Genomic DNA, 13,773 nt, shown 5'->3' on the forward strand with positions numbered 1-13,773 from the left:
GTATTATTAACATAAGTGAGATCCAATTTTTATCTTGTATCTGTTGACAGTGGCCTTGAACTTAAACTACAGTGTACCTACTGAAAAATGATTCTGGTACCATTTATGACACAGACTATGCACTTGATTACTATTTTTCTAATTTAAAAGCATACAATGAAATTTGATAAGCAAACCATGTTGTTACTGAATAATTCATCTCCTTTATTTGTCAGTCTGTTTTGAAATGTGTATATCCAAAAAGTAGTTTAAACAAATCTTTTCAAAACTGATTTAAGCAATACTTTGAACACAGTGTTGCAGCAATGTAGTTTTTGAATGTTTCATTGCTAGAACTACGTTAATGGCTCAATGACTAATTAGGGATGTGTGTAACAGAAGAAAATCCAGTGGTGCACAATTTGATTTCTAGCTTGTGTGCACATAAATATAATTTTAAAACTAAAAGTACCACAAGTTGGAATCTATTGATAATGTTCAACCTTATGATCAGTTTCAGATGGAGTGCTTGTCATACACAGTTGGTTACTGAATGCAGATCTTTCTTCCCTATCTTTCACCACTCCTGCCCCCATTTTAACCATAACCCATTGAACTCTCAAATTAGTGAATGTTGTAGAGTATGCAAGTATGCATTTTTGGAATGGTCACTACATTACAATTGAAGCTACATACTATTTTGTTACCTTTACATGTTACAAAGGGACAAAAACCAGGGTTACATGTTAGAAACCTACTTGACTACAAACACAGCTTTGATTATAATATTTTATGTGTATACTATTTATGATTTTGGTTTCTTTAAATTAGTCAGGTCTTGCCACAACAATAAATACAGTGCTATCTTGGATTTTTCATTGTCAAATTTAATCTGTTTTTGCTGCCCAGGTAATCAATTGGTCATAGTTAAACGTTCTGTCTACAAATTATTAAATTAAAAATATGTAAGTTTTAATTCTGTACATGTGGATTTCTGATATTCATAGCAATCTACTGATTAAGTCTTTTATACCATTTCATCTTCCTCCTTGCTGGGGACAAGTAAGTTCCCTTGTCTATCGTATCCAAACCATACAGGTGGATCGTCGTCACTGTATTCCAATTGTTGAATATTACTTACTGCTTTGACAGCTTGGCTAAATTAGAAAAACAAAATACTTATTAGTTGCAGTAAACAAATGCTCTTCAGTGCAATGTGTAGTACAAATTAAAGGAGGGAGGGAGGGTGGAAGAGAATGTTATCTGTTTCAATGTTCAGTACAGAATTATTTGTGCTTATCGCAGTGAGGGATATTAATTCTAGATAGGAAAGTCTTTTTACATTTTCTGGTTAAGACATAGTGAAACCTGTTGCAGAATAAAGCTACATTCACTTTTTTCTTTTCCTCCCCCCAGTAAAAAACCTTAGCTTCAACTAACTATTTCTTGCATCAATCATCTTTATTGAAACTGCTGGGTTAGTGCCAAATTGTGGACAGTTTTGTGCTGTGGGCCTGCACCCACCAGGAACTGACTGTCCAAATTTATTTCTGAGAGGTGCAATGCCTAGATTTTAACCTCCCCAACCAACAGGCAGAGGGCTGGCGAGGAGATAAAATACTGGAAATGCAATCCCTCACCCAACTCAGCACGTTCCTGGCCGCCATGATATTAACGGCAGCGAGTATTGAGGTCGATGAACCTCTCACTGAAGAGAGGGAGGAGGCTCATGAATAGATGTAAACTGGGGTCCTATGGAACAATTAGGACCTCAATTTAATTTTAACTAGTGCAGCATAGGTTTCACACAGGTCGGTAAAGTTGCCAGGGGAACCCTGGCGGGATTAGGTGGTAGCTGCTAAGTGTGCTGTGACTAAAGGAGACCTGATATGAATAAAGCTGTTGCACTCACAGGTGCTACTTCAGTTCATTGTGGGCTATGATTCTGTGATCACTGTTTGCTTTCGGTTGTGCTTTTGATACTCTTTTGTAAAAGAAATGCACTCTACTGGAGTGAGGCGGAGGAGGACCAGCAGCAAGGGCGTGCTGAAGAAGGAGTCGCAGGTGGGATGCAGAGAAGGCAGCAACAGAGGGGGCATATGCGCAGAAGGTCTTACCTATCTCACAGGGTGTACAGACAGAGGCTCAGCATCCCTGACCTGTCTGACGAACAATGCTTCAGGAGGCTCCGATTGTAAAGGTAGGTGGTCGCAGACCTCTGCAGCTTCCTCGAGGAAGACCTCCTGCCTGCTGGACTTAATGGCTATGCCATGCCAGTGGCAGTGAAAGTAACCACTGCTCTCAACTTTTATGGCTCTGGATCCTTCCAGGCTGCCAAGGGGGACATATCTGCAGTCAGCCACACACAAATGCATCAAGCAGGTGACCGATGCGTTGTTTGTTAGGGAGAGTTGATATATCTCCTTCCCAACTGATGACAGCAGTCAGACAGAGAGAGAGCATTTGGGTTTGCAGTTCTGCCTGGCTTTCCACAAGTGCAGGGTCCACAGACTACAGACATGGAGCCATCAGGGCCAACCAGCCAGGAGCATAGAAACAGAAAATAGGAGCAGAAGTAGGCCATTTGGCCTTTCGAGCCTGCTCTGACGTTCAATATGATCATGGCTGATCCTCTATCTCAATACTATATTCCCGCTCTGTCCCCATACCCCTTGATGCCTTTTGTGTCTAGAAATCTATAGGAACATATAGGAACAGGAGTAGGCCATTTCAGCCCCTTGTGCCTGCTCCGCCATTTGATAAGATCATGGCTGATCTGTGATCTAACTCCATATACCTGCCTTTGGCTCATATCCCTTAATACCTTTTGGTTGCCAAAAAGCTATCTATCGCAGATTTAAATTTAGCAATTGAGCTAGTATCAATTGCCGTTAATCTAGCTCCTTCTTAAATATATTCAGTGACTTAGCCTCCACAGCCTTCTGTGGTAGAGAATTCCACAGGTTCACCACACTCTGAATGAAGAAATTTCTCCTCATCTCAGTCCTAAGTGTCCTATCCTGTAGACTGTGACCCCTCGTTCTGGACCCCCCCAGCCAGGGGAAACATCCTCCCTGCATCCAGTCTGTCTAGCCCTGTCAGAATTTTATATATTTCAATGAGATCCCCTCTCATTCTTCTAACCTCGAGTGAAGATAGGCCGAGTCGACCCAATCTCTCCTCATATGACAGTCGTGGCCATCCCTGGGATCAGTCTGGTGAACCTTCGCTGCACTCCCTCTATGGCAAGTATATCCTTTCTTAGGTAAGGAGACCAAAACTTCACATAATACTCCGGGTGTGGTCTCACCAAGGCCCTGTATAACTGCAGTAAGACACCCTTGCTCCTATACTCAAATCCTCATGCAATGAAGGCCAACATACCATTTGCCTTCCTAACTGCTTGCTGCACCTGCATGTTTGCTTTCAGTGACTGGTGTACAAGGACATCCAGGTCCCTTTGTACATCAACATTCCCCAATCTATCACCATTTAAATAATACTCTGCCTTTCTGTTTTTCCTTCCGAAATGGATAACTTCACATTTATCCACATTATAGTGCATCTGCCTGTATTTGCCCACTCACTCAACTTGCCTTGAAGCCTCTTTGCATCCTCCTCACAACTCACAATCCCACCTAGTTTTGTGTCGTCAGCAAACTTGGAAATATTACATTTGGTTCCCTTATCCAAATCATTGATATGTATTGTGAATAGCTGAGGCCCAAGCACTGATCCCTGCGGTACCCCACCAGTCACTGCCTGCCACCCTGAAAAAGACCCATTTATTCCTACTCTCTGTTTCCTGTCTGTTAACCAATTTTCAATCCATGCCAGTATATTACCACCAATCCCATGTGCTTTAATTTTGCACACTAACCTCGTATGTGGGACTTTATCAAAGGCCTTCTGAAAATCCAAATAAACCACATCCTCAAAAAACTCCAGTAGGTTTGTCAAACATGATTTCCCTTTCATAAATCCATGTTGACCCTGTCTAATGCCGTTGATATTTTCTAAATGTCCTGTTATCACATCCTTTATAATAGACTCTAGCATTTTCCCTACTACTGATGTTAAGCTAACCGGTCTGTAGTTCCCTGTTTTCTCTCTCCCTCCTTTTTTTAAATAGTGGAGTAAATTTTTAAATAAGGAGCCTTTGTTAACTGCAAGGGTTTCCACTCCATTAACGTTCAGCTCGTGTGCAACTACAAGAGGTTCATGCAGGTATTACCCAATACCCAGGGAGCTGCCATGATGCCTTCATATTACATCAGGCTAAATATCCCCACCATTTTTCGCCTTGGGACCAATCTTAAAGGATGGCTGCTTGGGGACAATGGATATCCCCTTCTACCATGGCTGCTGACACCTCTTCAGAATGCCACCACTCCACAGCAGAACAGGTACAACAGCAGCCACATCACCACATGATGTGTCATAGAGCAGGTGATTGGGATGCTGAAGTTGAGGTTCAGGTGCCTTGACAGGTCTGGAAGCTTCCTGCAATACTCACCAGCCAGAGTATCCAGAATAATAGTGGGATGTTGCATCCTGCATAACTTCGGTCAACAAAGAGGACTGGAGCTGCAGGAGGGCCTTCAGGACCTCCAAAATTCCCTAGATTCTAGAACAGTCCCAGCGTATTGGAAGGTAGCAAATGTAACACCGCTTTTCAAGAAAGGAGGGAGAGAGATAACAGGGAACTACAGGCCAGTTAGCCTGACAGCAATCATCAGGAAAATGCTGGAATCCATTATTAAGGAAGAGGTAACAAGGTACATAGAAAATCATAACATGATTAGGCAGAGTCAACATGGTTTTATGAACGAGAAATCATGTTTGACAAATCTATTGGAGTTTTTTGAGGATGTAACTAGCAGGGTAGATAAAGAGGAAACCAGTGGATGTAGAATATTTGGATTTTCAAAAGGCATTCGATATGGTGCCACATAAAAGGTTGTTACGCAAGATAAGGGCTCATGGGGTTGGGGGTAATATATTAGCATGAATTAGTTAACGGACAGAAAACAGAGAGTAGGGATAAACGGGTCATTTTCAGGTTGGCAGACTGTAACTAATGGGGTGCTGCAAGGACTAGTGCTTGGGCCTCAGCTATTTACAATCTATATTAATGACTTAGATGAAGGGAGCAAATATAATGTATCCAAGTTTGCTGACAGTGCAAAGCTAGGTGGGGAAGTAAGCGGTGAGGAGGACACAAAGTGTCTGCAAAGTGATATAGACAGGTTAAGTGAGTGGGCAGATGGAGTATAATGTGGGGAAATATGAGGTTATTCACTTTGGTAGGAAGAATAGAAAAACAGAATATTTTTTAAATGGTGAGAAACTATTAAATGTTGATGTTCAGAGCGATTTGGGTGTCCTCGTACAAGAAACACAGAAAGTTAGCATGCAGGTACAGCAAGCAATTAGGAAGGCAAATGGTATGTTGGCTTTTATTGCAAGGGGGTTGGAGTACAAGAGTAAGGAAGTCTTCCTACAATTGTACAGGGCCTTGGTGAGACCATACCTGCAGTATGGGTACAATTTTGGTCTCCTTATCTAAGGAAGGATATACTTGCGAAGGTTCACTAGACTGATTCCTGGGATGAGAGGGTTGTCCTATGAGGACAGACTGAGTAGAATGGGCCTATACTCTCTGGAGTTTAGAAGAATAAGAGGTGATCTTATTGAAACATATAAGATTCTGAGGGGGCTTGACAAGGTAGATGCTGAGAGGTTGTTTCCACTGGCTGAAGAGTCTAGAACTAAGGGGCATAGTCTCAAGATAAGGGGTCGGCCATTTAAGACTGAGATGAGGAGGAATTTCTTCACTCAGAGGGTTGCAAATCTTTGGAATTCTCTACTCCAGAGGGCTGTGGATGCTGAGTCGTTGAGTATGTTCAAGGCTGAGATAGATAGATTTTTGGACTCTGGGGGGATGAATGGATGTGGGGATCAGGCGGGAAAGTGGAGTTGAGGTTGAAGATCAGTCATGATCTTATTGAATGGCGGACCAGGCTCGAGGGGCCGTATTGCCTACTCCTGCTACTATTTCTTATGTTCTCTTGACTCATCATCTGATGAGGAAGAGGATGGTAAGGAGGAAGATGGAGAACATGACGCAGGGCGTGAGAGCATTTTGCGGCTTGAGATGCGAGGGATGCTGTCATAGCTTGGCGCTTCACGTAGACATCTGTCACTTCCACCACTCTTGTGTGATCACACCCCCTTGCACTAACAGTCCTGCAAACCTCACTCCATTGCTTTGCCATCCTCCAACTTGTCATCTTGAAAACATTGCTCAGACTTCCACACCTAGGTCCTAAAAACTAGACACACAAAAATGACAGATGTGAAAAAGGTTTTAATATGCTCTAAAATCAAATCTTAACAAGTCAATTAGTGCAACACCCTAAGTCATCTGTTTAGCCATTCACTTCCTACTTCTACAAGGTACTATCACTGTGGCTTGAGCAGAGGTGGTGGTAGGCTGCTGTTTATCTTTCTCAGACTCCTGAGATGCTCGCGGCCAATGGCCTCTGGGTACTGGAGCCCGTGAGGACCTTGCTACTGACTGGACCTCCTGCACTTCCGCCGAGGCAGTCTGGACCAGCTCGAGTTCAGGCACCATGTCGCGTTTTGGTTGAGTGGGTGGCAATAGATGGTACATGCTGATGTCCTGAGAGAGATCTGCATATACTTTGTCCATTCCACCAACCTCCCTCCCATGGGGCAGTGGCACATCAGTCCTGCTGGTCTGCGGGAGAGCAGACTGCAGGAAATGAGTGATGCCTTGGGAGCCTCGATCTACTCCGTCCACCAACTTCTCTCAGAGCTGGAACAGACATTGGAGCTCAGAGTCTGCATTGCAACTGTATGAGCCTCTAGGAAGGCTACAAAGGCTGGTAGCAGTGACTCCTGCTGTGAGCCATCTGCTTCATGTAGATTGCAGAGTTGATTATCCCTGTGAGAGCACCCCACAGATGGTGGAAGTAGACTCATCCACCCTCCCTGCCATAGACAGAGTGCCTGGCAGACTGCCAATACCTCACGCATTGTTTCTGTGCCTCCAGTATTCCTTTTATTGCTGGCCCGTGGAGTTCTACATCTCTGTCCAGCTGAGCAGAGCTTGGAAAGGACATCCCCCCATGGTGCATATTCTCCTCAGCTGTCCCTGCCACCACTATCTTCTCCTGCTCACTTGTGCTGTGAGACTCACCAAGTGTCAGCACATCTATCTGACCAACACGCCCACTTGATGTGCCAGTATCTGTGCTGGTGCCTGCAACCCATGTAGCGCGTGACGGTGCGTCCTCAGGAGGGATGAGGTCCTCGAGGAGTCTTCTTCCTCTGTGGGACGGGGCTCGTGTTCTTAATGTGAGGGCCGTGGTGAAAAGAAGAAAGGGTAAAGATTTAGTAAAGGTACTTAAAAGATGTTAATATGCACGCGAAGCACTTGACCATATAGGTTGATGCATTGAAGTCGGCCGAAGGTGCAATTGGTTTGTGGTAGATGACGGGGTGTAAGGTAAAATCAGTCACCCTGGACCACCAACCTCATCATCACCAATACCCAGGGTGCTGGAGGTGCCACTTATCTCCAGTGCCTCCTCTGCCGGGGTCACTTCCACAATCTCTGGTGGTCCTCCACACGTCCTGGCCCTCTTCCTGGGATTCTGTGCTCCCTTCTCCTGCAAAGTGGGGTAGGGCACTGTTATGAGTGCAAGGATGTGTGCTTCCAATGGATGTAGTGTATTAGGTGAAAGTGAGAATCAGGCAGATGTAAAAAGAGTGGGATGTCATACATTTTCAGAAAGTAGCTACAGTGTGAATTGAGGATGTCTGCTGAAAGTAGGTACAGGTCGAGTAGCTCAGATGAGATGAAATGATGATGGGGTTATTGGCAGCTGTGAAAAGAGCAAGCAGGAGGTAAGCATGTGTAAGGAGTGAGGATGGGAGGTGGTGCAATGTACCATTGCGATTGGTGCTGAGGAGATTGATGCAGGGATGAAGAGTGGTATGAATGGTTTGGGAGGGACAAAGGGGAGTAGGTGGAGGTGCATTGCAGGAGATGGGTAAAGAAGGACGTGTGCTGACCTTTCCAGAGCTAGTCAGGTCATTGAAATGTTTCCTGCACTGGATCCAGGAACTGGTTGTGATGCTCTTGCTGCTGACTTCCTCAACCCCCTCTATCCAATGCCTTCTTCATGGTGGCAGCAGGTTTCTTCTTCCAACTTGTGGTGAACAGCACATCCTTCGTGGCCCTCGCTGCATCCAGCATGATCTCCAGGGAAGCATCTGAGAACCTGGGGGCCACCTTCTCTCTCTTTTCAGCCATGTCACCGATTTTTAACTGCATTTTCTAGTCGATGGACTCTTATCCCTCAGACTCCCTTGCAGAGTGGGACTGAGGCTTTAAGTAGTGAATGGGAAATTCCATTATGTGGGTGGGCGGCACATCCACGGACGGGTGGATTCTGACAAGAAAGCTACCGCCCGCACACGCTCCGGTCCCGTCTCCAAGTAAAAGTAGGGGACATTGTCACTCAGAACTATACAATGAGGTTGCCACCCAGCTGTTTCTTCACCAGCAAAACAGTGGCCAATTCTTGATATTATCTGTCTGCCTATACGTGTGCTGAGAGGGGATTTAGAGCTGCTTGTCCTTCAGTTCTTATCCCTGGTTAATGTATGTATGTGCACTACAGGTCTGTGTGACTCACTTAATGGGTATGCACCATCCATGCATATCAGTGGTTCACATAGTTTCCTTGAGCTGTGTGTTTGCATGACTTGCTCTGCAAATAAGTGTACTTTGTCTCTAACTCTCTAGAAGTTTTGTAATTTATACTTGTCTATCTTTGCTCTCAACTCCTCTGTTGCTATCTCTTTTCCCTGACCTATTTTTCTCTCTCTCTCACTCTCGTTTATCTGTCTCCAAAAGAAAATAGCAGAACCAGTAGTTCCCCTGTAATAACCTCCTCAACCCCATGGGTACAGTACATGGAAAAATAAAACCCAACTCTTCTTTCTAAATATCTCACAACAGAAAGGAGCTGAGGCAGTTTGGGTGCAGCTGGATCAGGAAATTGGCACTTGTTATTAGTCTCCAAGTCAATATGCCCAGCAGGACAGGCAACAATGGAAAAATTAGAAAACAGCAGTACAGGGTAGTGTTATGGGGGATTTCAATTGCCTAGCCATTAAATGGACTGATGGACAGGGGAGGGTGGCAGCCAAGTTTAGAGGGAGACAAGGCAGAAATATTTGTTGATACTGTCAACAACTACTTCTTAACTCAACATGTTGGGGAGCATACTAAGAAAAATAATCTGTTAGATTTAGTCTTTAGCAGTGACCCTGGGATATTATCTGGTCATGTGGAGGAGCATCTGTGCATTGATACAATTAAGGCATTTAAAATGAAGAAGGCATCAGATTCTGTAAAGTTGGGTAGATTAATTGAGTTGGCTAGGAATGGGAGAACTAGAGACATGCATATAAAACGCATAAGCAAGGAGTTAGTTTGGAAGTTAAGAAGTATTTCTTTTCAGAGACTCATCATCCTCTGGAACAGATTACTGAATCATGCGGTGGGTATAAATTTCCAGCAGTCCTTCAAAAAAAACAGCTGAGCAATTTCCTGAAAGGAAGAGATTTCTAATTATAGATGGTAATATGCAAGTTAGCTGGGATCAGAAGGATTTATGGGTTCTTGTGGTATCCTGGATTGCCTGATTGTGATAGAAAGTTGGAGAGGAATTTCTCAAGAGTTTTTCCTAAATTAGCCTCAGGTTGTTTTTGTCTCTCCAAAGAGAATATGTTAGTGTGGGAGGGAGGGGAAAGGCAGCAAATAAATGGATAAGTGATATACATGTATGTACCATGGCTGGATGGGGTGGGTTTGATGGACTGGATGGTTTCCATCCTTTTCATATTTGTATGTATGTTGGCCAGTATGTTTGTACATAAAACTATGCAAACCAGAAGATGGGATCTGTAAAGTGCCTCCCAGAATAGCAACATTCATACCACCTAAGGGTGTGCCACTGCATGTAACTGGAAGGTACACTAAGTGCAGCACCCTTTGGCAAGTCAATGTTACTTCCATGTCAGAGGCCCAGGCATGGACCAGGCAAAGTCCTTCCCTATTGAAGCTGCACTGCTGTAGGGGTCGGGAGGAAAATCTCCTTTAAGTTTATGATTTGGTAGATCAGGTAGTGACAGTCTTGGGAGTACCAACCTATCACTATTTTTAGCAAGTCCCTACAGCCCTTAGTGGAGTGAATGGAAAGAATGCTACATTGCAGAACCTCTATTTTTTGGGTGGGAGTAAAACTGATGTAGTCAGCAGTTCTCTTCCATGCACACCCTCTTCAAACTGATCAGACTGATAATAAGGCCTTAGTTTTAAGTTCCCTTTCCAACAAGAATGGTGCGTGGAAGGGGTTGACATACGCACTCCATTCCCGCCAACGCCATTTCAGGTAAGCAGGGGCACTACTTTAAATTCAAAAGTTGCAGCCCGATAAGGCCATTGGTGCCGCGACATGATTTTAACATTGAGTTGGGGGAGGCCCACACAGTGTAATACTCAGCAGCCGAACCAAGGTGGGAGGCACTAACTGGCCAGAAGAGGCCAAGGTAAGTATTGCAAAATTACTTTTGTGAGAACTTCTTGTGCACCAGGAAGAGCAGTGCTACCCCCAGGACCACCCAGACAAGTGCCAGGCAATGACTATCTCCAACAAGAGAGAGTCTAACCACCTCCCCTTGACATTCAATGGCATTATCATCACCGAATCCCCTACCATCAACATCCTGGGGGTCACCATTGACCAGCCGCATAAATATTGTGGCTACAAGAGCAGGTCAGAGGCTGGGTGTTCTGTGGCGAGTGACTCACCTCCTGACTCCCCAAAGCCTTTCCACCATCTACAAGGCACAAGTCAGGAGTGTGATGGAATACTCTCCACTTGCCTGGATGAGTGCAGCTCCAAACAACACTCAAGAAACTCGACGCCATCCAGGACAAAGCAGCCAGCTTAATTGGCAACCCATCCACCACCCTAAACATTCACTCCCTTCACCACCGGCACACTGTGGCTGCAGTGTGAACCATCCACAGGATGCACTGCAGCAACTCGCCAAGGTTTCTTCGACAGCACCTCCCAAACCCGCGACCGCTACCACCTAGAAGGACAAGGGCAGCAGGCACATGGGAACAACATCACCTGCACGTTCCCCTCCAAGTCACACACCATCCCGACTTGGAAATATATTGCCATCCCTTCATCGTCGCTGGGTCAAAATCATGGAACTCCCTTCCTAACAGCACTGTGGGAGAACCGTCACTACACGGACTGCAGCGGTTCAAGAAGGCGGCTCACCATCACCTTCTCGAGGGCAATTAGGGATGGGCAATAAATGCTGGCCTTGCCAGCGATGCCCACATCCCATGAACGAATAAAAAAAACCCAAGCCCCGCAAAGAGTCCTTGGGCCTCCGCAGCCCTGGCCTTTCCTCTCCCTCTGCGTGCTGGCATCAGCTGCCAAAGCCTTTTCAGAGCACTGACATTATATTGAGTCCCCGGCATCCTAAGGCTCCCGACCCAATTTTCCATTCCCGCCCATCGGCCCTGTGTCAGTCCTGCTGGTTTCGGGCAGGAGACAGTGCTGCAATTTTCAAATGGGGCCCGGGAATTAAAATGTCCCTGGCCTCACGCTAAGCTCCCCATGGGGGTTTCCCTCCCGCCCGCAACCCCACCCATCCTGAACACGCTCGGCAGCAAAAAACGAGGACTAGTAGTCTGCTTGAAACTACTCTGCCATGTATGTTAAAATGGTTTTATGCTGATAAATTACTCCTATTGCAAAATAGAATATTCAGAGGAAAACAAAGAAAAAGAAATTAAAGGAATTCTTTAGGGAAATCTCACAGCAGGCATACTTCTGACTCTGTACATAATTGCCTTGTGTAAACATTTAAGTGTACAGTTGCTTCTCGTTGACATTTCTTTGTCTTCTCAAAAGTTGTTCCACCTACTTGTACATGTGATGCCATTAGTGTCCTCTTGCCCTGATTTTTCAGAGTACTGTGGTGTTCAAGAGTAATGCAGAAGTGCTGAATACTGTGCCACTACCCACTCTTCTCCTAGACTTCAATGCTACATCTGGTATTTCGTTCATGAAAAATGTATCTGGGCTGCCTGCTAGGATACCAACATATTCATAAAATTAGATGTATTTTTTAATGAGGCACCAGGTCCAGAGATAAATTAAGACCCACCATATATTGTATTCCAGCACAATCTGTAACCTCATGGCCCGGCAGATTCCTCACTCTACCATTACCAACAAGCCAGGGGATCAACCCTGGTTCAATGAGGAGTGTAGAAGAGCATGCCAGGAGCAGCACCAGGCGTACCTGAAAATGAGGTGCCAACCCAGTGAAGCTACAACTCAGGACTACATGCATGCTAAACAGCGGAAGCGACATGCTCTAGACAGAGCTAAGCGATTCCACATCCAACGGATCAGATCAAAGCTCTGCAGTCCTGCCACATCCAGTCGTGAATGGTGGTGGGCAATTAAACAACTAACGGGAGGAGGAGGCTCTGCAAACATCCCCATCCTCAATGATGGCGGAGTCCAGCACGTGAATGCAAAAGACAAGGCTGAAGCGTTTGCAACCATCTTCAGCCAAAAGTGCTGAGTGGATGATCCATCTCGGCCTCCTCCCGAAATCCCCACCATCACAGAAGCCAGTCTTCAGCCAATTCGATTCACTCCACGTGATATCAAGAAACGGCTGAGTGCACTGGATATAGCAAAGGCTATGGGCCCCGACAAAATCCTGGCTGTAATGCTGAAGACTTGTGCTCCAGAACTAGCCATGCCTCTAGCCAAACTGTTCCAGTACAGCTACAACACTGGCATCTACCCGACAATGTGGAAAATTGCCCAGGTATGTCCTGTCCACAAAAAGCAGGACAAATCCAATCCGGCCAATTACCGCCCTATCAGTCTACTCTCAATCATCAGCAAAGTGATGGAAGGTGTCATCGACAGTGCTATCAAGTGGCACTTACTCACCAATAACCTGCTCACCGATGCTAAGTTTGGGTTCCGCCAGGACCACTCGGCTCCAGACCTCATTACAGCCTTGGTCCAAATATGGACAAAAGAGCTGAAGTAGCCCGGACCCCTGAAGATTGGGTAATGAATTTTTAAAGATGATTTAAGTTTAGTCCCCTTAACCAAAGGCCTGAGGAGAGGTCTGCATGGGTTCTCTGGGGAGAACATTGAAATTTCTGACAGCATGGGGCAAGTCTTCGCACTGAGGACACCATCCAATGTGTTGTGTGGCACTACCACCGTGCTAAATGAGATAGATTAAGAACAGATCTAGCAGCTCAAAACTGGGCATCCATGAGGTGCTGGGGGCCATCAGCAGCAGCAGAATTGTATTGCAGCACAATCTGTAATCTCATGGCCCGGCATATTCCTCAGTCTACCATTACCAACAAGGCAGGGGATCAACCCTGGTTCAATTAGGAGTATAGAAGAGCATGCCAGGAGTAGCACCAGGCGTACCTAATAATGAGGTGCCAACCTGGTGAAGCTACAACTCAGGACTACATGCATGCTTAACAGCGGAAGCAACATGCTATAGACAGAGCTAAGCGATTCCACAACCAACGGATCAGATCAAAGCTCTGCAGTCCTGACACATCCAGTCGTGAATGGTGGTGGACAATTAAACAACTAACGGGAGAAGGAGGCTCTG

The 13,773-nt window shown here is 45.4% G+C and overlaps 1 protein-coding gene across 1 annotated transcript in view; it reads right to left on the reverse strand.

Moving 5' to 3' along the window:
* Window positions 1-313: 313 nt before the first annotated feature.
* The window catches only part of LOC137341652 (F-box and leucine-rich repeat protein 13-like), a 239,183-nt gene continuing 225,723 nt past the window's right edge, over window positions 314-13,773 (reverse strand). Inside the window, exon 19 of the mRNA XM_068004991.1 lies at window positions 314-1,136. Coding sequence (XP_067861092.1) covers window positions 1,007-1,136 — 130 coding nt within the window. The 3' untranslated portion in view covers window positions 314-1,006. The remainder of the gene's footprint in view (window positions 1,137-13,773) is intronic.

This window comes from Heptranchias perlo, chromosome 24 (genome assembly GCF_035084215.1).
Source record: "Heptranchias perlo isolate sHepPer1 chromosome 24, sHepPer1.hap1, whole genome shotgun sequence".
Classification (NCBI taxonomy): domain Eukaryota; kingdom Metazoa; phylum Chordata; class Chondrichthyes; order Hexanchiformes; family Hexanchidae; genus Heptranchias; species Heptranchias perlo.